At 43.7% G+C, this 26,245-nt stretch overlaps 1 protein-coding gene across 2 annotated transcripts; it reads right to left on the minus strand.

The window, feature by feature from the left end:
* Positions 1 to 316: 316 nt before the first annotated feature.
* Cd34 (CD34 molecule) lies at positions 317 to 22,768 on the minus strand. Of its 2 annotated transcripts, none has more exons than XM_008824792.3 (8): positions 22,551 to 22,763; positions 14,060 to 14,242; positions 12,085 to 12,347; positions 10,266 to 10,346; positions 3,453 to 3,609; positions 3,165 to 3,217; positions 2,499 to 2,663; positions 317 to 1,844 (listed from the first exon to the last, which is right to left on the minus strand). In XM_008824792.3, exons 1-8 carry the CDS (start codon positions 22,627 to 22,629, stop codon positions 1,659 to 1,661), a joined length of 1,167 nt encoding a protein of 388 aa, XP_008823014.1. In that variant the 5' UTR covers positions 22,630 to 22,763; the 3' UTR covers positions 317 to 1,658. The 2 variants fall into 2 exon arrangements, with proteins under 2 accessions (XP_008823014.1, XP_008823015.1); XM_008824793.3 differs by having other exon boundaries at positions 1,714 to 1,995; positions 22,551 to 22,768.
* Between the last annotated feature and the right edge of the window lie 3,477 nt (positions 22,769 to 26,245).

Here is a 26,245-nt window from a genome sequence, read left to right on the forward strand (position 1 = left end):
ATGTGGTACACAACATGTCCCTCTTCTCAGAAAGATGTTTCTGAATACCCAGCATGCTACACTCTCCTGAAGATCCTGATGCATTGGAGCCTACTTTTCTCTCTACTACTAAAAGCTTCCATCCTCTCCACCAACCTCTCAACCTCCCAACATGGAGAACAGTTTGCCACAGGTCCTGTACGTCCTGGCTGGTCCTGTGTCCCTGTGCTGACTTCCTTAGCTAGCCTCCCCCATATTGCTGCATAATCCCCCCAAAACCTGACAAAGAGGCCACCCTGTCACTCAGACATACTCAGCTTGATAGAACCACAGGACAGAGGTTTCAGCATCACTTTAATTAATCGTATTCACACTCATCACTTTTTATTCAGAAAAAAATCCACCCAATCTTGTCATCTCTGGAAAGTTTTTTTTCCAACCGTCATTGAAACCAGGACCCTTGCTCACCCTCTGAAAAAACAACAGAAAAGGATGTGGGTCAACCCCAGAAAAGAAGTCTGTGGTTTTTAAAGATATCCTGGGGCTCTGACAGCAGAGGGGGCAGAATAATGAAGGGGCTTGGGGTATAAGAGGTACATACAGAAAGGAGTCTGCTGGAGGACTGAGGCCACAACTTCCCCAGGAGTTAGAGGGAGGGGAGAAGCCATGGAGTTCAGAGAAGGCCAGGGGCCTCAGAGCAAACAGATTCCTCTGAAGGGCTCAGGTCAAGAGGCCCAGTTCAGTGGGGCCTGATGGATCAGGTCTACAATCCAAATTACTTGGGAGCCCAAAGCAGGAGGTTCAACAGTTTGAGGCCTGCCTTGGCTACATAGTTCAAAGTCACCCTAAATGAGACCCTGTCTCTAAATAATAGGGGGGAGAGGGAGGCTGGGAATATAGCTCATGGTAGAGCATATACCTACCATGTGTGAGGCCCCAGATTCAATCCCCAGCACCAAAGAAAAACAAAACAAAAAAACAAGAGGCTCAGCTTGAAGTCTGGCTCCATCCTTCTTTCTCTTTTGACTCAGTGAGAATCTCTGTGTGACCTCAAGCGACAAAATCGAGCTGTTGCTCTAAAACATGGAGCCTAGTTTCAGGCTCCAGACAGAAAGCTGTTCTGGCCTCTGCACACAAACATGCAGAAATCGGTGAGCAAGAGAGGAGCTAATGACCAAATCCACAGTGTCTTGAGGAATAATAAGGGACATGGTTTAAGACAACACACTTTTCTGGTTATATCATTACAAGGGAGTAGGTGCCAGGGGTTACCGTGGTTTCCCTTAAGTAGGGAAAAAAAAATAAGAGGGATAAATAGTAAAAAGCAAAGCTTCCAAGGAGGAAGTTGTAGCTTAGAAAAGTTCATACTTTCCTGAAGAGTTCCTGTAAAGAGGCAAGAGAGAAGGGGCGGGGAATCCATGGTGAGTGCAACATGCACCAACTTCCTAGCAACAGCTCTGGACCTGGGCTTCTCCCCATCACACCTTGACCCAAAATTCATAGCTTGAGTTCAAGGAGCCAAATGTGTAGAGGGCAGTTTATCTGCCTCCCCAAAGCTGGAGAGCCCCAGAAACAGCCTCTAAAGTGTGTATAGTGGGAAAGGGTAGGGCATGCAAGATGAAGGCAGCATGTGGTCAGAGGCAGAGATGCCACTTTCCGGTTTTGCCCGCCCAGCCAATTCACAGTTCTGTGTCAGCCACCACGTGTTGTCTTCCCGAATGGCCGTTTCTGGAGGTGGCCTGGCTGGTCCCGTTCTCCTGAGCCCCTCTGGTCACACTGGCCTTTCCCTGAGTCTCAGGGAAGGCCCCAGGTCCTGAGCTATAGCCCTGGCCTCCACCGTTCTCCGTGTAATAAGGGTCTTCGCCCTGGACAGTGTAGAAATAAAGTAGCATTATCTGGTAAGTAAGTGTGTGGGGTACTGTGAGGGAAGCACAAAGGAAATAGAGGATGGGGGAGGAGGGATGCAGCTGCATGTGCAGACTCCTTTCTTCTCAACAGCCATCAAGGTTCCAGCTCCTAGAGGAGAAAGGACAGAGGAGAGGCACCACACCATGCCACTGTGGCTCAGTTACCAGCCCCACAGATAACCACAGTCTCAGGAGTAGAAGAGCTTCTACAGGGTAGATACCAGCCAGAGGCTGAGTCAAACTTCAGCCTTGCCCTCATGCAGAACACTTCAAGAACAGATTTTTCTTCCATATGTCCCTTTCTTGTGAGCAAGATACCACCCACTGGGCATTCAATATGTTTGCAGATAATCATGTCAGAGTGAACAGCTTATTCTGTTGTTTCCAGCTGAACTATCCAGAACAGAATGAGCAGATGACATGAATCATCAGCTGTGACAGTGACTAGCAGGTCAGCTGGCCCAGTTTGTCCCTTTCTCCCATTTGTTCCTACTCTTCTGTAGATATAATGTCTGTGTGTGCATCCCCCCTCCTCCCCTTCATGGCATCAATGAACCTCCCCAGGAGATCTCTATCTTCCTTAGTTACTCTGCCCTGGACCCCAGCACTGACCAGCCTTTCTCCTGTGGGGCTCCAACTGCGACGGTTCATCAGGAAATAGCCAGTGGTGCCCAAGATGGCCAGCAGAACTCCTGAGGTGACCAATGCAATCAGGGTCTTTCGGGAATAGCTCTGGTGGCTCCCAACATCTTCTTCCTTGAAACTCTGGATCCCGAGCTTAAGAAGACAAAAAAGGCAACATGTCACTTGTAGAAAGAGAGTTCTAGAGAGAAAACCAGCCTACCCCAGACCTGGGTGCAATCCATCAGTAAATAGACACAAAAGGTCATTGGCCTAGAGATTTATGATACTTTTTATTTATTTATTTTTAAAATTTTATGTGTATGAGTGTATTGCCTGCATGTATGTGAGTGCACCCGTGCCATGCAATGCCGCGGAGGTCAAAAGAGGGCTTCAGATTCCCCTGGAACTGTAGCTAAGGATGGTTCGTAGCTGCCATATGGGTCTTGGGACTCGAACCTGGGTCCTCTGCAAGAGCAGTCAGCACTCTTAACCGCTGAGCCATCTCTCCAGCCCCTCTGATACTTTTTAATTAGCTGCACAGTAAAACTGGTAGTTGTCAGAGAAGGATGGAGAAGAAAAGGATGACTGGAGAAGGTGACTGTCTCCTCCCCTGACCCTGTCCTCCCTCTGAGACATATCATCTTGTGAACATACCTTTCTCAGGTCAGACTGGTGCTTTTCCATAAGTTGGAGTTTGCTGGAAAGTTCTAGAATTGGAAACAAGGGTTGCTAAATCTAGAAGTTAGTCTAGCTCATCTTCTGTATCTTCCCACCTTGTTCTAGAAGCTCTCACAGTCAAAGCAGTCCTTCTCAGACAGATGCTTCTTCCCAGCACCTAGAGTTTCTGAAACTGAGATGTAGGAGCTCTACCCAGGATCTTCTAACCTCAGCCCCATTTAACATCAGCCCTACTCAACCCCAAGGACCCTAGGTGGCCCTTACCTGTGCTGTTAGCCAAGACCAGTAGTAAGCACTCAGGCTTAACCTCGGACTGGGCAAGGAGCAAGGAGCACATGCCAGTCCCAGCCTCAGCCTCCACATCCTCCTTCCCACACAGTATTTGGATTAGGCCCTCTCCTTTTTCCTTCTTAAATTCTTCCTGGGAAGACAGAGAAAAAATGGGGGGAGGGGTAAAATTACAAGTAACTCTGAACCACATCTAAAGTCTCAGGTAATAATCCTGATTCAAGTCACACTAGTATGCCCATCGCAAGAAATTCTTCTTTCTACAATTCTACCTTAAAGCATTATTGTTAAATTATGTGCATCAACACAATAAAGACATGAATGTACACACAGGAACTATTACCTTATTCAAAGATTGTCTATGTATATACATGTTGTTCAAATGAATTCAGAATCACCAACAAGACAAAAGATTAATAATGCAGTCCTTTGCTTCAAGGTTACATCAGCTCCAAATGATAGAAGAAAAACTGAAAGGGGTGAGGACTAGAGAACACATCGATGAGTATCTACAGAGGAACCTCAGTGCTTCTTCCCTCTCATTGTCCCAGGAACATAGCCTTAAGCCCTGCTTACATGGACATGGTGTTCCACTGAAAGCATGGAAGCCAGTTTAATGACGGTCCCAGGCCCTCTTCCAAGTTGCTAACTTGTTTGTACACAGGACTCAGAAATTAAAAAGATAAAGTCCCATCATTCTTAGCAACTGAGTCTCAGGAACATCACACATTGAAGGCCTTGACTACATCCTTCCAAATCAGCTCTCCTGCTGTCCAGGACTTATTCCAGAGCCTTGTGTCAAGAAGCCTTCCCTACACAACCTAAACCAAGACTTTCTCCTGTCCTGATGGCAGATGGCAGAGGAGGAAATGCCTCATTGCTCTGACAACTTTCTTGTTAGGGGAAAACTGCTGGAGTGTGTGGTAGTCATCCATAGAGCCTCCTGGAGAAGGCTTCCTGTTTGCAGGGAAGTCTGTTGCCCGTAGTGAGGTCAGAGGCCCTCGCAGTTGGAAGGGAGCCTGGGTATTTTCCTTCTGTTGAGATCTGAGGCAGGAAAACCCAACTCCTTTGTGCCTACACCAAAGTCAAGATTGGCCTCAAGCCCTGGGGGATTTCAGGGAGCAGAATGAAAATAACTGGGTATGGATGAGGCCAGGAGGGCATGGCTGGTCTTGGTCTTACAAGCTCCCCCTACACAAAGCACTTAACCTGGCACCATGTTTTCTGGGGAAGGGGAGAGAAGATCACTCTGGATTCTTTAAGTGTCTGGTTAAACTGTTTACTTCCCAAGAGAAGAGGCATGGGGCTCCCTAAAGATCTAAAGTAGCCAAAAAAAAAAGGCCCCTTCCCCAACCTGTCCAGGGCTAAGAAGCTAGACCTTGAAAATTTTCAACTATTCTAACATTTACTAAGCCCTGGCTATTAGAACCTCCCCCCGTGTATGTGTGTGTGTGTGTGTGTGTGTGTGTGTATCCAGTGTGTGGTGGGGTGGGGGATAAGGGGAGAATTTATGAATTAATTCCACCTGATCAAAACTCTCTGTCAATATACATGACAGCTAATAAATGTCAGCTGCTGTGTCCAGGGCTCTGTCCTAGGTGTTTTCTTCATGCTGACTCATTTGGTTCTCCCATTATTCTAGGAAATGAGTAGTGTAATTCATTTTGTAGATGACAAAACTGAGGCTCAAAGACTACTTACCATAAAAAAAGAATAAACAAAGTACTTAGCCTTAAATATAGGGCAAGGGCACATTTGGATTGGTATTAGCAGAAATAACTAAAATTAGGCCTTGGAGAAGAGGCAGAGTATGCTCAGGTAGAGCTGGCAGAGAAAAGCATTTGGTTGAGATGCCCTGGAGGAAGCCTGGGTACAAGCATGCCCAGCCTCACTACAGCTTCAAGAAGGAAAGATACTGCCTTCTCCCTTACTGAACTCAAATATTCTTCCAAGACTGAACTCACATCCCATATCCTCCAGTAAGCTGGCCCTATCTGGCAGACTGGACATCAATTCTTGCTCTGCCATGTTCTAGAATCTTTCCAAGTCATCATCAACTAGTCTGTGTCAAGTTCCTCAGCTCTATATTGGTTGTTGTGGTAACAACAGCAGTAATATATGAAAAATGTCCAATATGTTGGGAACCTGGTTCACACAAGATAAATAGCAGCTATTACTATTATTATTAATCATAGTTCCTTATACGTTATCTAAAATCCACATTGTGATTATAGTCTGCCTTACTGTAGCCACCATTTTACTCTGACCAGACTCTAAGACTCTGAGTGTCTCTGTGGCAAGGGCAGGGGTGTTCTGAACTCAGACGGCACTGCACCAAACAAAAGAACTCAAAGACTTGTTCAACTTAATACCCCAACTGGTTGGCCCTTACCCAGAGTCCCTCCGCTCCTTGCTTAACTCCTTGGATTAAATTCAAGGGAATAATAGCCACCAGGCTCCCACTCTGGAATCCACCAGCCTCGGTGAATTGTGTTTGGACTGGAGAGAAGCAGGTGGATCCTGAACAAAACACAATGCTCCTCCGGATGGTCAGGATAAACATCCTCCCCCAAGAGACACTGTGGGCAAGCATCATCGGAGAGTGGGCAGGAGGAAGCCACAGCCTCACCATTTTGTTTATAAGAATCAGATTTAAGAGTTCCTAACTACATCTGCTTACGTGTTACTTTTGCAAAAATAATAAAAGCATCTAACGTTTCTAGAGTAGCATCCTCGAATTCTGCAATGTCGCCTAACATGCTAAAGAAGCACATCAAGCATCAGAATGGGGAGAGGTACAGACAAACTTCTCCCAATGTGGAGATTCTAGGATCAGTCCTCTTTCCTGAACCCACCTCTTTCAAAGTCATTTTATATTCTTTGATGTGTTAAATTTGACAATGCAGGCAAAACCCCTATCACATGAAGACTGGAGTAACTAAGGGATTATTGTCACAAAGTCGGGCAACAAATGGGCAATGAACCAAGGGCAAGAAGTTAGATTGTTTCCAGATCCCTCTTTCCAGTAGACACACTGCTTTCTATAGTCCTTCATCTGTAACTGATGTTTTCTGCATGGAAACTGACCTTTAGTATATGGGCAAAGGGCAAAGAAGGTAGAGGCTGGATGTGATGAGGGGTTAGAGGCAGCCTTTTCTCAGAGGCAGTTGGTGTAGCAAATGAGGGTAATGAGAGTGAGTTAAGCAGATACAAACTTAAAAAAAATAAAACCACCTAAACAGACTCATCTTTGCAAGTTGCATGGATACAAACACTGCATTTAACAGACATGGCACTGAACAGATTACAGTAGTTATAAAAACCAAATTTGTAGGCAAAGGACTTGACATATCTCCAGAGTTATACAAATGGTCAGAGAGCACATGAAAAGAAGTTCAACATCACTAATCATCAGGAAAATGTAAACTGAACCACAGTGAGATAATTCTTCATACTCATTAGGATGGCTACATTAAAAACAAAAACCAAAAAAGAAGTTCTGGCAAAAGAATGTGGAGAAACTGGGGCCCTTGTATACTGTTGACAGAAATGTAGAATGGTACAGCCACTGTGGAAAACGGTGAAGTAGACTAGATTATAACTCACTGGTAGAGAGCTTGCCTAGCATGTGAAAAGATCTACATTCAATTCCCAGAATGGCATACAATATCAAACAAAAGTGTGATACTTCTCAAAAAGTCATACGTAGAATTACCATATGATCCAGCAGTCTACTTCTGGGTATGTTCTGCAAAGAAGTAATTAGGGCGCCAAAGAAACATGTCCACACTTGTGTTCATAGCTGCATCATTCACAATAACCAGAAGGTGGAAAAACTCAAGCATCTATTGATGGATGAGTGGACAGACAGAAAGAAGTATACACATATGATGGACTATTATTCAGTCTTAATGTGGAAGGCATTTGTGACACATACTGCTCATATGTAGTACCTAGAACAGCCAAGTTCACAGAGACAGAAAGGAGAGTGGTGGGTACATGGGGGTGGGAATCATTTCATGGGAAGATGCAAAGAGTTCTGGAGAGACTGGCTGCAAGGTGTGGTGTGAATGTATCCAACATTACTGAGTTTTATTCTTAGAAATGGTTAAGGCAGTACTTTTTGTGTTAATGTATATTTTATCACAATTAAAAATTTTTGTGTGTTCCCATGGACAAAAGGCTCCAATAAAACAGAATGAACTAACCTTACACTTTAGAAACTACCTGAGGAAGCATGACCACAAACACTAAATTAAGCAGATAATGAAGCAGAAAAGATGAAAATCAGATCTGAGGAGACATGCTCTGCTAACAAAGGATCTGGGATGTGGAAACAGGCTTGAAAACAGCTCCACCATCCCCTCTCCTGACTGCCTGACAGTAAAGGATGGGGTGGGGGACAGTTGGAAGGTAACTGAGAAATCAATGTTACAGAATGTATGTACAGAAGACAGGTCTAAATGGTCCACAGAGGGACACCCAGCACCTTGGTTCTCATTATGCAGAATGAGGGTTGGGAGGGATGAGAACCATATACATAGTTCTGTTGAGACTTGTACTACATGCAGGTGGGTACCAATATCACATGATCCTAAAGGACATGGTAATATGGAAAATGAAATCCAAACTGTTCTTCATTACGTTATGGGTAGGACCTGAGTTTCCCAATAGTAGAACTTGCTGCCTTTGCATAAACTATCAGACTAGCAGGGAGTGGAACTCAAGAAAAGTAATCCTGAAAGACTGGGAGCTATTGCTAAAAATTCTGGATCCAGGAAATGGAATATTACCCCAGGGAGTATAAGGAGGCTCTGCTGCACGGAGCTTGGGAGGAAGTGCTTTCAAGATAAAAGGGATGGACAGTGATGAGAACACAAGGGGATAATAGCACTTTGCACATGTTCTACAGTGTTGGCCTTTGTGGGCAGTGTGAAAGCCTTCACTAGCATTCAACATAGGGGAGCTTCTCTCCAGATTCTACTCACAGATCCTCAGTCTCAAAGGAACATACAGAGAGCTTCTCAGCTCAAAAATGAAGCAGACTGACAGCAAAGACCACAGGGAGATAGAGAAGTTACTGCTGGAGCAGCACTTGTCTTAGACAATGATCTCAGTTAAGAGTAAACCTGAAGAACAGCAGACAGACATTGCAGAACGCACCACAGTTAGCTCTAGATCCTAGACACAAAGAAGTAGCATTCTGGCGTAGACCTGTGTGAAGCCCAGAAAAACAAATATTCAATCAAGATGATACATGAAATAAAAAAGATGGTCATTTCCCTTAGTTACTGTTAACTAAGGATTTGATTAGCTTTTTTCTCCTTAATGATTGCTTATTCTTTATTCATGCTCAAATGTTTTTGAAAACTGTATTGAATTATTCCATTCTGAAACTTGTGTCTTTGTGATTTCTGCAGTTTTTAAATGGCTTTAAGTTAACTGATCCTTTTAGGCATAACTTTAAGTGATTTGTAAGTCAGAGGTATCCAACTGATGGCTGCAGGTAAGATACAAGTCATTGGAATAGCCAAACCAAGTAACATATGCCTTCTCCAGTCTGAAGTCATTCCAAACTGTGCAGGCCACATGCCACCTCCAGGCTTCCCTTCAGTGTGGCCCCAGTTTAGATGAAAATATTTCCTGTATAAGAAAACAGCACTTTCCCTTATTTCTACCCTTCCTCCCAAGCCTTCGAGCCTTCTTACTATCAGGAAATAGGATTTGCTGAAACAGCAAAAACTAATGCCATGCTATGTAAATTCTAACCAATGTGGTTTGACAAGAAAGTGAATCAAGAACCATAACTAAAAAGAAAGAATAAGAAGTCACTGTGACTGATAACATGGTAGTTCACCTTAAAAATGAAAAAGAACCAACTAAAACGCTTTTAGAATTCATCAGCAAGTTCAAAAAAACAGGCAAACCAAAGATAATTACTCAAACCCCATTAATTTTCCAATATTTAAGCAACAATAAGTTAAAATATACATTAGAATATACATTTTATAAATGATCTTAAACTACATCAAACTTAAAGTGTTGGAGGCTGCTTCAGCAGTAGAGTGCTTGTCTAGCAGGTGCAAGGTCTTGGGTTCCATCCCAAGCAATCCAAAAGAAAAATGTATGTGTGGAGGAACTGGGGACCAGTAAGGAAACATTCTAAATTTTAAAAATGTTGTAAGATACAAAAGAAGACTAGGAAAAACTGAAGGGATTTAGACAAGTTTCAATTGAAATTCGCGTGGCTTTTTTTTTTTTTTGGATCTTGACAGGTATCTCCAAAGATCTTCTAAAATAAGAACTTAAAAATACACTTTTACAGTATAATGAGGGAAGATCTGTTTGGATATTAAAAGCACTGTAATGTAAATGCATAACAAACTTAAAATGGACAAATGTATGATCAACCTGAACAAATAAAAAATCTCTGAAGTGTATGACCAGTTCACATAAAAACAATACAAACAACAGAATATTCATTAAAGAGTTACATGTAAAAAACAATAACACATGAGCTGACATTTTAGTTGTCTGGTTCATCGATAGACAGTGAGGACTTTCTTAACATAAAAGCAAGTTTAAATCTGCCATCAAATAACAAAATGCATCTAAAATTGGTTTTGCCTTTTTTGCCCACCAGATGGGGCCTCTTACTGCCCAAATCCTAGGCTCAATATTACTTGTATCTGGTTAAGCTCCCAGTCTCCTTATCCAAGCCAGGCCAATCCAAAATGGCCTCAGGTGTTCAGAGAAGGGCAGCGAAGAAGAGGGTTGGGGTGGACTTACACAGCTAGATGCCTCACTTAGCTTCAGGCAGATGCCCTGGGCCAATCTCACTTCTCGGATTCCTGAACATTTGATTTCTCCCTGTATTAAAACAGACAATGAAGTAGATATGCAAGTACCCTTGCCTCTCATTTGTTTCCCACCTCCTCTAGTTTGATTTCTGTAAGGTACTCTCTTGAAAAGTTTAGGAAAAAGGAAATTTAAAATTTGTCAGGGGACTAGAGATTTTCATTATTTATTTATTTAGGTGTTTTTGAGACAGAGTCTTACTATATCACACAGGATGGACCAGAATTCACTATGTAGCTAATTACCCAGGGCTGACCTCAAACTCATGATCTTCCTACTTGGACCTCTTGATTGCTGATATTTTAGGCATATACCCAGTGGAATTATAAAAGCTGGATATCCTTAATCCAAAAATTCAAAATCTGAAATGTATCAAAATCTAAAACTTTCTGATTTCTACTGTAATGTCACAAATGGAAAATACCACACCACAAAACTTTTGTGTGCATGAGGATTTTTGAAAAATGTTATATAAAACTACCTTCAGACTAAATGTATATAGTATATATGAAATACAGATGAATTTAGTGTTTTGATGTGGGCTTCTAAGATATTTTACTATGTATTCCAAAATTAAATAGTCCCCCCAAAAGAAGCTGGACCCAGGCTGGAGAGATAGCTCAGCAGTTAAACGCACTGGCTGCTCTGGCAGAGGATCTGGGTTCGATTCCCAGCACCCAGACGATGGCTAACAATCATCTATAAACCCAATTCCAAGGGATCCAACACCCTCTTCTGACCTCTGTGAGCACTGCATAACACAGATGCATCTTTCTAAATGCAGGCATTATACTCATACACATAAAATAGAAAAATTATAAAAATAAAAAGCTGCACCAAAGATTTTCAGGTGAGGGTCACTCAGTGTACTGTTTCAGTGTTCACCCCATCTCACATTTTCCTTATGAGAAAATAAGCCTCTTGTTACTAGCCCCAGCCATAGGCAAGATGCTGTTTGTAATCTTGGGAAGCCCTGGCTTGGATGATGCAAAAAGGGGAAAGGGGAAGATCTTTTTTGTTCTGCAGTCAGTCATACACAGACAGGGGTGGCCAGGCAGCTACAGGTAACACCTGTTTTTTTTTTTTTTTTTTTTTTTGTTTTTTTTTTTTTTTTTTTTTTTTTGGTTGTTGTTGTTGTTTTTCTGTTTCTTAGGAGTCCCTACATTCATCCCAGGATGGCTCTTTAAAAACAGAAACCAGACAGGCTCCTCATGCATGTCCTTAGGCCCTATACTCTCATACTTTCTGCCCTTCAGGCTGAAATGTGTTGACAGCCACAGGCCCAAGGCCAAGAAGAGCAGCCTGAGCTCACCATCCTTGTATGTCCAGTCTTTCTCTCTGCTGATGATATCCTCACTGCCATTCTGTACCTGGAACAGTCACTAAACCGTCTTATGTGGAGGAAACACTTTGCCTTGAGTATTTCAGGAGAGGCATCCCTAATAAATAAGGGTTGGATCCAAATACTCTCAATGAGAAATGTTTCTCAGAAGAAACAGAGGACCAGATGGATCGCTGAGACCCTCCCCAAAATGCAAAACCCAAAGCACAGATCAGACTTGTCACTGGACTCTACCCTTTTTCCCATCTTCCTCAGACCATCCTAGACATACTTAATGTGCACACTCCATGATGATTCCAACATAACCTAAATCTCATTGTCCGGTATGAGGACAGGGGAAGGGAAAAAGCTAGCTCACATGCCTATGAAGTGAGGGGCAATCTTCCATTTCTGGTCCAACTCACTCACCTTGGTGGTACTTGAGGCAGGAGAAGATGATGGGTATATATAAGGTTCAGTGGATGATGTCATCCTGGAGCTGGTGTTACTGGGTGAATAATCAGAAACATTTACAGGTGGCATGCTGGACTTCCAGGTCATCTCTGAAGTGGAAACATTGTCTGGAGTGGTGAGTGAGGTGAGGGCTGGGGATGTCTGTGACTGCAGAGAAGGATGTGCTGTTCCAGAAACTGAAGGACTCTCAGAGGTAGCTGTGAAGTTGACCATAGTCTCTGGAACAGACCAAAACACAAGTGTGTGTATGTGCATGCATATGTGCAGTACATTCAGGAACACACAATCTCTCTTTTTTATGGCATGGCATGGATTTCTGCACAGAAACAGGAGTTTGGTGAGGTAACGGCTACTTCATTCCCTAACTTTGACCCAACTTGTTTCAAGTCAGCTGTTAGAACAAGTATGTCCAACCTTATTTTTTGTTTGTTTGTTTGTTTTTTTTAATGGTGTTTTTGAGACAGGGTCTCCCTGTAGTCCCAGCTGGCCTAGAACTTGCTATGTAGACCAGGTTGGCCTTGAACTCACAGAGATCTGCCTGCCTCTGCCTCCCAAGTGCTGGGATTAAAGGTACGTGCCATCATGCCTGGTTTAGAACAAGTATGCCCAACCTTTTAACACTGCTACATGACATTATCATCTACAAATATGTTGGGCTCTTTCTTGCTGTTTGTGTTTTTATACTAGATGGAATCCCATTGAAATGGGCCAACAGCCCATGGAGAACAGATGATGCAGAGACCCAAAAGTTCCATACCTTGCCACAATGGGAGGAAGATCATTTCATACCTATCACCCCTCTCCAAGGCTCGGGGACTTTTTGAGGGAGAGGTTGGTAGAAAGAATGTAAGAGCCAGAGGAGAGGGTGTAGTGTTAACTGGAAGTATCCTCCGACCAATATGCTGGCAAGCTATAGTCACACCTCCTTCTCACACTCCTCAAGGAGTACATAGAGGAGTCAGTTCCCTCCCACCCAATCTAGTCGACTTTAGCCGCATGTGGGGGAGGGGCTAAGGATATATAAGCCAAGAATACCATGAGGCACATCCTCACCATTTTGTGCAACTGTCAGGAAGTCACAGGATCTGTATTTGAGTGTGGACTTTCCAGCATAGCCGTAAATGGGGTGGGAAGAGCCCACTATTCTGTAGATAAACCCCTACCCGATTCTCTGTTAGCAATCCCAATAAACTCATTAGAATTGTCTTAAAAAACAAAAACAAAAAAACAGAGCTAATGGAAACCTTCATTATTCCACCCAAGTTGATCCCATGTTAGCAAATCCTTTGGGCTTTGATTTCTTATTCGTATTCTGCCTCCTTCCCACTTAAACGTCATTGTATATATATTTTTATGTAACCTGCTTCAAGTTATTTCTGGAAAAATGTGTTAAAAATTGCCTCTCTTTGGAATTAAAAAAAGAATATATATGTTTACTTGAACAAAGAATATATATGCTTACATGAAAAAATAAATATGTTTAAAAAAGAATAGGAAAAAAAATATGTTGGGCTCTATTCATAGCTATCCTGGGATGCATGCTCCCCATGGGCCTCAGATTATACATAGATGATTGAGAATGTATCTAAGGTGGCCTCCATATTTTGAAAGTGAAATTGATGCTGGTCTATTCTATAGAAGCCAAAGATCTCCCATTTGATCTCAGACATACCTTCTATCACTTAGAAGAGACCAGAGTCCTCTATAGTCCCATCTGATCCACTTTTACCAGCTGAACTCAGCATATGAAGAACGATCCTGTTCAGGACCCACTACTCATGCATGGCCTGTGAATGTTGCCACCATAAAGAGAGTCATTTAGAACTTACTTGAGTACTCTTGCATGAAGCATGGTTTGTGTTACTTCATCTGTGGTAGGAGATAGGCAGAACTAGCAGTACCACTTTTAGATCAGATTTTCTCTTGTTACCTGAGATGGTTGGTGTGGTCTTCTTGCTGTCCTGAAGGGCAGAGTAGTTGCTGGTACTTTCAGGGGTATAAGGTATGGCAGTTTCCTCTTTGGACACATTTGTAGGAACAGATGAAAATGTTCCTAGGGCAGAGGACTCTGTGGCAACAGAGGTCAGGTTGTTTGTATTTGTGAACCCGGAGGCTACAAGGAAACAAGAAAAGTTAGAACCTGAGCTTCCTGGAACCTTGTGATTGCACCTGATTCAACTCTTGACTTTAGGTGAATCTGCCTGGAGCACTCCTTCTGACAACGGCAGACTAGCTTCCAATTACTAGGTTTTTCGTAAGAAAATATGCTAAACATTTGTAAGTACACAAGTATCACAAATAATCACAAATAATTTATAAAAACTGTAGCAACACAGAAATGTAAGGCAACATTTGTAATGTGTTTAGCAAAATACTAAGATACAAAATTTCACCTGCATAAACATTGCAAAAATTGGAAAAGAAAGAGAATGTGCTCTTATTTCCCTTCAATATACACTCCTCCATACGTTATACTATAAACACTGAAATAATCACAGGATTCACATTCTCCCTATTCACATCCCCTTAAAAATAATTAATCCTTCTCAGTCTTGCTCATTCCCAAACTCTCACAACCAGCAAACCAATTGTCTTTTCCCTTAGCTTTAAGTGAACAACCTGGAGGTTTCTTTCAGGAGGTTCTAAGCTGGGAATCTCCTTGATGGGACTAGGGAACCAAGGTCTGGTTTCTCATCCCATTACATTGTGGAAAGCCACAGAGCTTTGTCTGGCTCTGTCAGAATTGTGTGTTCTCATGCACATGTACTTCAATTTAATAATCCCTAAAACGGGTCTTTGATTGTCCATCTATGGGCCAGATTTTTGGGCAGGAAGAAGGGAAGGGAAATGAGCTGGGGCCCGAGTCCTTGTCAAAAAGAAGGCCAGGGAAGTAGGCCCATCTTTCCCAATCAGCTATGGTGTGGCTAAATTCCATAGGTGTGAAAGTTTCAGATTCAAAGCTGGCTTTCCAGGTGGCTGAGAAGGTGGGTGTTAAAGTTTGAAGATAGAGTTTTAGCATTTATCAGTCAGGTGGCCTCACATATAGCTGTGAAATATTCAGACATATAGGATGTGGGGCTCCTTTTACCTTGGCCAGGGGTAAACTTAGGTTCTGTAGTCATACCTGTAATACAATTTCCAAGGAAAAGCCCCAAGTGGTGGTGACCCTATAGCTGGCTTCTACATTTCCTGGTAGAGATCTTACTCTATTTTTTAGTTTTAAAGGTCAACATCAAAGTAGAAGGAAACTTAGTTTCTCCCTCAGCATCAGGAAAGAAGTTAGAAGTCAGATTTTCAGCTTCTAGTCAACTTGAGGCCAAGAATACTTCCCATAGGGAGCTAGACAAGCCTTGTGTCCTACATACATCTTCCTCCGAACCTGCTATATGTAGACTGATCTTGATGGGGATCACAGCAATCATATCTTACTATGTGTCAGTAAGCAGGGTAAGAAGTGATATTATTTTATTCATCCTAGAGATGAAAAACCACAGAGTTGTCTAGGAGGGAAACGCATGCAGGCTAGCAGCAAAGGGCACAGATTTTGCTGACTTATGTTACAAGGTAGTCAGGTTGGGTCTAAACTGTTAATGATTTGGATACATCCTCAAAACCTTTGGAGAGAAGAGGAAATGTGGGTTCCTATGTGACTTAGATGAAGAAGCCAACCTAGGTTACTTCCTTCTTTAGATATGACCTCAAAGCAACCTGACCCTAAAGCATGAATTCATTATAGGGGCAAGTGGTGGTGACATTCAGACAGTGAATTAAAGGGATCATACTCTCAGTGCACCATTCTAAGATACCCCTTGAATTCCCCTTTGAGACATTTCTTTCTGCCCACACCCTCCTCGAACATGTCAATTCCTGGGAATCCCATCTGGTCTAGGCTGGCCCTACCCTTCTTCTCCAAAGGAAGCTGGGCCTGGATGAGGTGATGTCATACTTCTGAACCTCTCCCCAAGAGGCCTCCTTCACCCAGACAAACACTTTTGAACTTTTCCAGATGTGAAGAAAGACCTGCTGCTAGTTCTGAAGACAGAGGTGCCTGTTCCAGAAGAGTGAAGCAACTTGAGATCCAAGCCAGCTATGGACCTGCTGGGGACAGGCTCCCAGTTGTAGCAGCCTCCTCCCTTCTACTCTGGTCAGACTGTAAATGAAAAGAGGACACCAGCCTCAGATGCACAGTTCTGAGCCTAGGGAAAGCAGCAAAGCTTGTGAGGCTGCAGGAACAGGACAAAGAAGGGCAGAAGGAAACACAAGGCTAAGTGAAACTCTATGTATGAACTGACACAGGAATACTGTGACCACAAGCCAGAGCCAATCTTGATTTACACACTACAGTACGGGTCCTTTTATATGTCCTTGAGCCTCAATCTCCAGGCCTCTTTTGCAGAAGCTGTGGGTCCTAGAGGAAGGCTGTCCTAAGACTGGTAATATATTTTTGTTCTCTCTACATATATCTACTGCCTTAAATCATTAAACACTGGTCTTTAACAGAACTTTTGAGCTTGCATGCTGGAGGGGAATAACAGCAGCCTAACCTCATTGAGAGCCTTGCAGATGCTGAAACACTAAGGGGGAATCTCCCCTCCATTCCAGGTGGACCTAAGGAAGTACCCTTCTTCTACCGCTTAGGAATGAAGTTCTGCGCTTGAGTTTAGTTCCCAGACTGTTCTGTGCCATAGCAAAAACTCTATCTGACCTCGTTATCCCATCAGATCCTGACTCACAAACTTGAAACAAGGGAGGACACAAACAATCAGGAAATTAGCAAATGAGAATCCGAAGACACCAATCAGGTATCACGAACAGAATCTGTGTAGTAAAATTCACACACTGACCTTACAGGTAGTTAGAAACAATTACTCTTGCTCACATATAATTCTAATAAGCCTGGTTATCTTGCTTGATATTCCAGTCAAAATTGAAAATTAGAAACAAATAAGGAGAAACAATGGCTGAAAACTAAGAAACTGAAATAAATGAAAATCAGACCCAAGCACCAAACCCACACTAGTCCGGAGTTATTTACGGTTAGAGTAAATAGAAATACACACCTTACTACATATTAAACATGCGACTAACTACAACAGTCACCTTATTTTCATGATTCACCTGGGTAACAAAGGTTAAAAATCTTTGGGATGAGGGGATACTCTGAGGAAGCAGAGGCATATGCAGTAGATTTTGAAAATATTCCTATCATTAATAAACTGGAGATTCTTTCAGTCTTGACAAGAGTTACAAATTGTAAGAGATCTAGCAAGTTATTACCTAAATAACCAATTTTCAGTACTCTAAATGACTTGGCCTTAATTTTCCACATCTCCTTAGTTTTAGAGTTTTGGAAGGGTATTTGATTATTTGTTTTAGGCAGGGTATCAAGTAGTGCAGGCTGGCCTCCAACTTGTTATGTAGCTAGGGATGGTCTTAAACTCCTGATCCTCCTACCTCTGCTTCCTGAGTTATGGGATTACTTATTACTACCATTTCAGACTAGTTTCAGGCTTTCACTGATGCTGTTTTCTGATCTCACCTCACCAGCCAGCAGCCTCCAGCTCTCCAGCTAGGTACTTTGGGGGTATCTGAGGTGAAAAGCCCAGCCCTGGGAGGTGAGCCACTAACCAATGATGGGAAAGCAGACCACCCAGAGACAGAAAGCCCATGTAGAAAGTTGGATGCTCCAGATGCTTCCCTCCTGTTCTAGCACTGTGTGGTTCTAAGGCCACTGCAACTCAAGTTTCTCCACTAAAATGGGATCAAAGCAGACCCTGCCTCCTGGTTGTTCTGAGGAACAAAGAAGGTAAGGAAGTGTGAAGTAGCCAGCCTGTCTGGCCCAGAACGATCATCATGACAGACTCCTTCCTTCTGCTTTCCCAGAGCTGGGACTTATCTCTGTCACTCATCTGGCACTAAGTCACACATGCTGCTTCCTTGCAAGAGGTTTAACTGCCACCTCACTTAGGTTATAAATTTCTTGACTGTCAGGACCTTTTTTACACATGTGTGTTTTACTCAGAAGCTTTACATTCTGGGGCGTTAGGATAAGCAGAAGGGTGGAGCAGCACTGCTCATGCCTAACCACCTCCAGGTACCAGGTCTCATTCTGATGCTCTGGTTTAAAAAAATTTTTAAACTTATTGTTATTATTCTTGCACATGTATGTGTGGTGTGTATATGTATGTGAGTGTGGGCACACATGTTCCATAGCACATGTGGAGGTTAGAGGATGACTTGCAGGAGTCAGTTCTCTCCTTCTATATGTGGGTCCTAGAGATTGAATTCAGGTCCTCTCTTGCCTGGCAAGCACTTTTACCTACTGAGCCATCTTGCTGCCCCTGGTGCTCTTTTTAAAAAAAAAATGATTAAACTGGGGAGTGACTGTGTAAAGATATCTAGTTATCTTCATGTAACTAGGGAAGTTCTAGAACTCTAGTCACATTGCTGAGGGCCTGATGTTATTTTATCCAGCTCAGGAGTTGGCAAACTATGGATCATGGAACAAATACCCCCTCAGGGGCTGATGTGTGACCAGTCAGTCAGGCATGGCTTCAGCATTTTTAAGTCATAAAGTAAGACAAAATGTCATAAGCATCAGAAGTCACAATCCACACCCTAAACCCGAGATATTTGCTGCTGTCTGGTTTTTTATAGGAAAACTTTGTAAATAACCTTCTTGGAGACTCATTTCACTTTCATAATATGTGTATTCTTTTCTCTTTAAGCACCAAGGACATGTAAAGAACTTCGGTAGGTTCTGAAGAGAACACAAAATAAGGGACCAATTGAATCCTTTAATGTAATTTAAACAAATTCCTCTGGGAGTAGGGTCGACTAGAAAGGTTTTGAGAGATTTTCCTGAAGAACCAGATTCAATCTTGGACAATCCAAAGAGCAGAATTAGAATAATGATTAGAAGCCATAGAAAAGTTAATTTCACAACAACATAGTTAAATGGGATGAGCTCATTGGTAGGTAAGTGAGCATGCAGAAAAATTCTTGTTAGGGTCCCCTTCATACCTGCCATCTACCATGAGTTTGAAACATACTGGACAGGCACAAAGGGTTGGGCTGAAATCTTCTGCAGCTTTAGAAGCAAAGTAGAGGTGTCAGTGTAAACCAGCCTGAGCTGGTACACTGGGATTTCCCCTTTACAGTCAAATAAATAGCTTGTCTTCACCTCATCTATTTCTGTGGATCCTCAGGACTCCTACGTTTCTCCCACTTGCTCCTTCCTCCATTTTCCTGGCATTACTGACAGCACCATGCTTTGTTCTGATCACTACCACCACTATTGCAGGTTAACCAGCCAATTACCCCTTCCTTCAGCCTCCCTTAGTCCTGCACAGACAAGCCTAATATATGTAGACAATTTTCACTGAAGGTTGGAGAGCATGGAGCAACATTATAGGGCAGCCAGAAGAGATAAGGGCATAAATTTGAAATGTTGGTGGATGCTGTGCTAATGACTCCTTTGTATAAGAAATCTCCTTGGCATCCTCCAACCCTGAGGGTACCTCACCCCTCTCTATGTTCTTCTTGGGTTCTAGAGCTTTTCTGCCACTCTCTTGGCCCACCCCCAAACAAAGCCTCATATCCCTCTCAGCCACCCTGCCTCTTGCCTGCCCTTGCAGAGCCAGAGCTTGTCTAGGGTTCTAAGATTTCTTCTTATCCAAAGACCCATTTACACATTTTCTTAAGAAATGGACCAAGATGCCACTTCCCTAAAAAGCTCCAGCTTTTATTTTATTATTTTTCCACACCAGGAAGGAGCAGACTTCCCAGTCAAGCCAAGAAGGCTTTACTTTTGCATCGTTAGGGAAGTGATTCATTCCCTGCCCATCCCCCATGTAGATCCAGGGAAATGTACCTTGCCAGGCTTCCCTATTTGTTTGGAGCACCACCCTCTCAAGATACATGCACTATTCTCCTTACAGCACAGCCATTTTTAAAAAAGGACATTATGCTTTCACTTCTTAGCCAACAAGAGAAGAGTTATCATTAGAAAAGTCAAAGCTCCTGAAAATATGTAAATCCTCCCCTGGCCACTGTGAACATTATTTTAGAAATGAGTTTGTAGGTTTTTTTCCCCATACCTTCATATTTTTAGTTTGCCATGTTGCAGGGCATTTAGCTAGATAAACCAAAGCTAATGAGAGAAGGCCCAAGTACGGAGCCTGGAGCTGGGGACCTAGTCATCTCTGAGAGTAAGTCCAGGTCCTAAGGCCCAAAGTCCAAAGGAAATCAGGCAAGGAAACCATAAGCAGTGGAGTTTGTTCTTTTTGTTTGTTTTTCTAAGACTCTGTGCCTAACTTTTATCTGTTGCAGTTTGGCACTCTTTGCCCTCATCCTTTGGAGACAAAGACTCACTCAGGAAAGGAAGGCAACGCAGACACCTCAATGAGTAGGCCCTGGGGTGGAGCCCAAGGGATAAGGGCCCTGCCTGCTTATCAGCCAAGCAGGAATGCTGCTTAAGCAGAAGATATGCACTAGCATAGGCTGTACAGTCTGAGTTAGCACTCCAAGGAGGAGGACTGCGGAGCACTGAGGACCACTGAATTACTCAGCTGTCCCCAAGCTGTAACTCCTCCTTACCACGTGGCAGGGAATCAAAGGGTGGAGTCCTCTCCCCTCTGGAAAATATCTGATAAAATTATTTTCCCTTTTCTTTTTCTCCTCTCATATGCAGCCCCAGACAGGATATGGGTGTGGGGTAGGCAGATATGAAGGACCCAAAGGAAGAAAAGAAATATGAATACACACTGGGGGTGGTGTTAGGGTAAGGGAAGAGACAGGTCTGGGGAAAGGATACCCAAATAAAAGGGGCCCTTGGTTACCTGAAAGACCTCTAGTTCAGCTGGAAGATGGCAGTGCAGCCTGTTCATCCTCAGCTGCCACCCAGTCTCTGGTCTCTGATCTCTTACCCTTGAGAAAGTGCCACTTGTAGTTGGCTAGTAGGTGTTTGTGCCAGCTTCTCAAAGAGACAGAAGAAACTTCTCCAGAATGAGTTTTTTGTAGTGATATAAACACAGAACTCCATTCTACACCAAAGCTCCCAGTAATAAGATCACTGAAATTTTGCAGTTGCCCACTGCTAGTATTTTAAGGTACATACAGACACTGGTTTAATTTATTCTACAATGTATCCCAGGACAGAAAATAACAATATTAACAAACAAAAGAATTCCAACACAAACCCTACGAAGTTCTTGGGGATGGCACAAAGCCCAGGCTGACCCACGGAGCCTGGACAGGTTGGCAGTGGTGGCCCTTACCTGGCCCTTCACCCTAAAGCTGAGACATTGACATAGAGGTTTTTCTGCTCCCCCCACCCCCACCTCTTCAACTCAGGCTAAAACTGGCTGAGGAAATAAGAAAGGGAGCACTCCACCCAGCCTGGGTCACTGCTGAGCTGAGTAGTCAAGCGAGTAGAAAGCATCATATGGGAACTCCAGGCCATGGGCAATCCACTTGTGCTATGAAGGCCCTCATAGCCCTTAGCAAGTTTTGCTCCATTCCAAAGGGAATGTCCAGGGCTGCCGATCAGTTCAACACGGAACCCAATTCAGTTTCTCTGCAGTCAGCTATCTCTCTGGGGTGGGACTCAATAGCAGAGGGGGCTGAGAGCAAAGGGCCTTGTGGCAGGTCCAGGTCAGTCTGCAGAGGAGTGACTTTTAGGATGTATAGTGGAGAACTTAGAGCCCTGAGGTGATTAGAAGCAGAAGGGAGAGCAATTCCAACATTGGAAACCTTTGTGCATGAGTGTCTACTATTTTTGCCAACCAAAGTGAGAGGAAGAGCTCAAGAAGTAGAGTACACACGGGTAGGGGTGGATGTCCTGGCCTGTCCAGCAGCTTTAGAATCTGGAGGGGAACCGGAAAAAAACTCCCAAGCATTGAGTGCTGGTTTGTGTGAGAGAAGTGGGGCGCACATCAAACCAACTCCCACAACAGGATCTGTATGGTGTCTGCTGGGAAGACTCTAACTTTCTAATCTTAAATGAAATTTCTTCTTTTTCTCGGCCTGTTCTTCATTTCAAACTGCTCCACTCACCTCCCTCGGCCCACTTCGTGGGCCTCTTGGCCCTCATTAGGATTGACTGCCCTCACACTTCTTATAATCCAGTCTGTTCCCAGTCTTGGGGGAAATGGGTCCCTAAACCTTACTCTGTGTCCCGCTCTGGGCCCCTGCTTGCTGAATCAAGCACAGTACACAACTTTCCCGCCCTCCCATTCGCATTCTGGCTCCAACTTTGAGCTCTGCACTTTTGGCCATGAAAAGAGGTGCTCGCATTTCCCAGAGCTCCCAGAGGAGGCTCAAGCCTCGCTCCTGCACGGAGTCCCAGGTGAGGGCAGCGGAAGCCTTTCCCTGCCTGGCCCAAAGCCTGCCCCCCCGCCCCCCCCGCCCGCGGTACTCACGCAGCAAACTCAACAGGCAGAGCGTCGTCCAGCCCCACCGCAGCTGCAGACCCACGCACGCGCCCCTGCGGACCTGCATTCTCGCGCGCCGCTCTGGAGATGCGCACAGTACAGGACACCGCTGGGCGCGGGATGCACTCCTCCGCTCCGCGCAGAGGGTGGGGGATGCTGGCTCTCCTCCCCTGCTCCCTATCCAGAGTGGGTGGGGGATGCTGGCTTTCCCCTCCTTCCTGTTGCGTCTTGGCTAGGCCAGCCCCTCTTCTTGGCTGCTGCTAACGTGAGCTGCTGGTCAGTCCAGAGGTCCAGGACCTGAGCAGTGAGGTTGGGCTGACGGCACTTTAGAAGTTGTGCAGCTCTACCGCCTAGTTCAGCAGATTGGAATACTAGGTCTTCAAGCTCCTTCGCTTCACTTTTAACCCTGTGTCACCCTTAGCTGTGGCTCGGCGTGGGCAAGTTTCCTCTGGTCTCCCCTATCCTTTTCGGTTCCTTTTCTTCATTTTCAAGTTTTAAGTGTGGTGGAAGGAAGCCACTGTGAGCCTGAGTTTACAGGTGATTTAGCTAATCAGGTAACACCACGTCTGAAGATACTCTTAATAATAGTCCCAGTAGATACTGTGCTTCTTGTTAAAGGTGAGTAGGACATCAACACTACTGTAAGAGCCACTTCACCCATCCAGTCCATCTGGTCTCCATCCGTCTCTTTTTCCCACTTACTTTTCCAGCAAGATCTACAGAACAGTACTTTAAAATTTTTTCCTGAGCATCCATATTTTCCCATTTAGTCTGACTATTGCAATTAACAACACAAAGATAGTGTATTTCACATTACCAGTGTCCCCTCTCCAATCCTGGATCTAAGCCTCCATAGTCTTTACCTCCTCTCTTGGGTCTCCCACCCAGGTCTCCTGGGCTCCCACCCTTCCCTATCTAATACACTCTGAGCTTCCTGTTCCTCAGCAGTTGTTGTACATGTTACTGCACTGAACTGCAGGATTCCTAGCTGGGCAGTCAGCATAGTCACAGACTAGTAGGTCAAGGAGGAGAAAGTTGCCAAGCTATGCAGATGATAGCACCTGGAGGAAGTTAAGATAAGGCACAGAAAGAGGGTGGGGAGGGGGGCATGCTCTGTGAACGGGATTGCAAATACTCAGCCCCACTTTTTCATTAATGTCTGATCACATAGCCGAAGGAGGAGAAAAGGAAGGTCAGACCAGCACCCTGGAGTGCCTTTTTATTTATACCTCTGTAGATCGCCCTCCATAAGGAAAGTAGTTTGTTTTATTGCCAATCTCAGATTTAATGTACTTTTGGGTTGAGGAGAAGAAGGCTGTCTATCCCCAAATCTATATTCTGTCTGATGCTATTGCACAGTGTTCCCAGGAAGGGGGGGGAGAGAGAGAGAGAAAGAGAGAGAGAGAGGGAGAGAGAGAGAGAGAGAGAGAGAGAGAGAGAGAGAGAGAGAGAGAGAGAGAGAGAGAGAGAGAGAGGAGAGAGAGAGATTCCATATATAAAGATTTCTGAACACATGATTCATACATAACCAGAAACAAGCGTGAGAGCCAATAATCTGTGCTTGGAGTAAGTTCTTTCTGTCATTCTTAGACACACTAAAGTTCAAGAGGCCTTGGAATAGAAAGAAGACATGCTAGGTAACAAAGCAGTAAGGATGAAGTTCAGCATCAGGGAAGGAAAATGCATACAGACATCTGGGATGCTGGAAATCTATTTCTCAGAGAAACCAGAACTGCATAGCTATAAAGACTTTAGAATATAAAGCTGGATGGAGGACTGGCCCTCAGCATGCAGTCACTGATATTCATCACCCAACCATTCGCAAGTACTAGTTCTGGCCCCTAGGCACAAGTCCACTTTGGGTCTCAGCCTTATGCCACCTCACAGTCCAGGTAGAATTGCACTACCAAGTCTCTTTAAAGCTCTGGTCTTCCTGGACTGCCCTTCAATATCCCTCCTTTCATATTCCATCCTGTAAGTTGTCAGAAGGCTTTAGCTATTGTAGCTACACACCACCCAAAGCAGAGTGTGAAGGAGGAATGCACTGAGAAAGTCAGGCTCTCTGGGACCTTTTGTTTACCCTTACTTGTAGGTCATGATCACACTTATCGTTGGCTTTCTACCTACCCCACCCCAAAACACACACATATTAAAACAGATTGTTAAATATAATGCCTTTGATGTGAAAAACAGTGAGTATCTTAGGTCATTGTTTATTAACAAAATACCCAAGATGGATTAATTCATAAGGAATAGAGAATGTTGGAGGTAGGAGGACGGGGAGTCAAAAGTCATCGTTAGCAATATAGCGACTTTGAGTCCAGCCTGGACTAGATGAGACCCTGTGTCCAAGGACCTCACCCCCAAAATAAGAGAGAGAAAAACAAGGACAGGGGTTTATTTTGATTCATTGTTCTAGAGACTGGGCAGTTCAAAAGCATGGTGCCTGCATCTACTTGGCATCTATTGGGAGTCTTCTTTTTAAAATTAAATTTAATTTAATTTAAATTTTATTTTATGTGTTATGTGTGTTTGTCTGCATGTATATAAGTGCATCTGTACTTGCAATGCCAGCAGAGGGCAGAAGAGTGTGTTAAATCCCCTGGAACTGGACTTTCAGACAGTTGTTTAGCCACCAGGTGGATGCTGGGACCCAAACCTGGATACTCTGCAAGAGCAACCAATGCTATCAACCACTGAGCCATCTCTCCAGCCTCCTAATGAAAGTCTTTTGGCTGCATCATAGCATGGCAGAGAGCATCACATGGCAAGACAAAGCAAGTGAGCCAGAGTATTTGTATCAAGGCCAGGTCTCTGACTAGCCCATTAATCCATGAATCCATGGGTAGTTTCATTCATTTACCAGGGCAGAGCCTCCAAATACCATTAACATCTGAATTTTCAGATTAGGACATGAAATTTAGGGGAACTATTCAAATCATAGAGGTTGATGATTTTAATAACCCTGAGTTTTAAAATGTACTCATCATTTTGTCTTTATTCCAAGCCTTATCAAATTTGTATAAAATTATTAAGGAGTAGAACTACAGTTTTCACTAAGTTTAGCTTTTATAAGAATTTAATGAAGCATTTATTAATTTTTATTTTTCCAGTTTCCTACTTTGAAACCAAAGCCCCCTCCTCATCCTCATGCCCCCATGTTACAAATGTTCTTTTGAGGGTCTTTGAAAACCCTCAAAGATTAGTCCCAATATGCAGGGAGATATCCTCACTGGTGGAGTTGTTAGACACTGGAGGGAAGCAATGAGAATCTATAGCCTAGAAATTAGTCCCCCCTTTTTCTCTTCCTGCCCTCCAGGGCCTCCTTTAGACAGAGCTAGATTAGACATCCACTGAAGGTGAAGTTCTGGAGCACAACCTGCTAATCTTCAGTTCCACTGTGTTATGGGAAATTGCCTTGATATGGTAACTGCTTCCATGACAGGCAGCCTATTCCAGAAGATGCTTACCAAGACACCTTAGACCACATAATGATTAGGCAATCACAAAGGTTATTTAGGGTATAAAACAGCCAGATTCAAGAGGCAAGAGTGAGGGAAGGTTAACCCCCTAAGGATGGGGCTCAATCACCTATACCACATGCATCTTGCACTTCCATCCAGGGGCTATTGCTATGACTATGAGAACTGAGACTGTGGAATCAGGCAATCAGCACACAGAAA

The sequence above is a fragment of the Nannospalax galili genome, unplaced genomic scaffold (genome assembly GCF_000622305.1).
Source record: "Nannospalax galili isolate Female #2095 unplaced genomic scaffold, S.galili_v1.0 scaffold648, whole genome shotgun sequence".
Classification (NCBI taxonomy): domain Eukaryota; kingdom Metazoa; phylum Chordata; class Mammalia; order Rodentia; family Spalacidae; genus Nannospalax; species Nannospalax galili.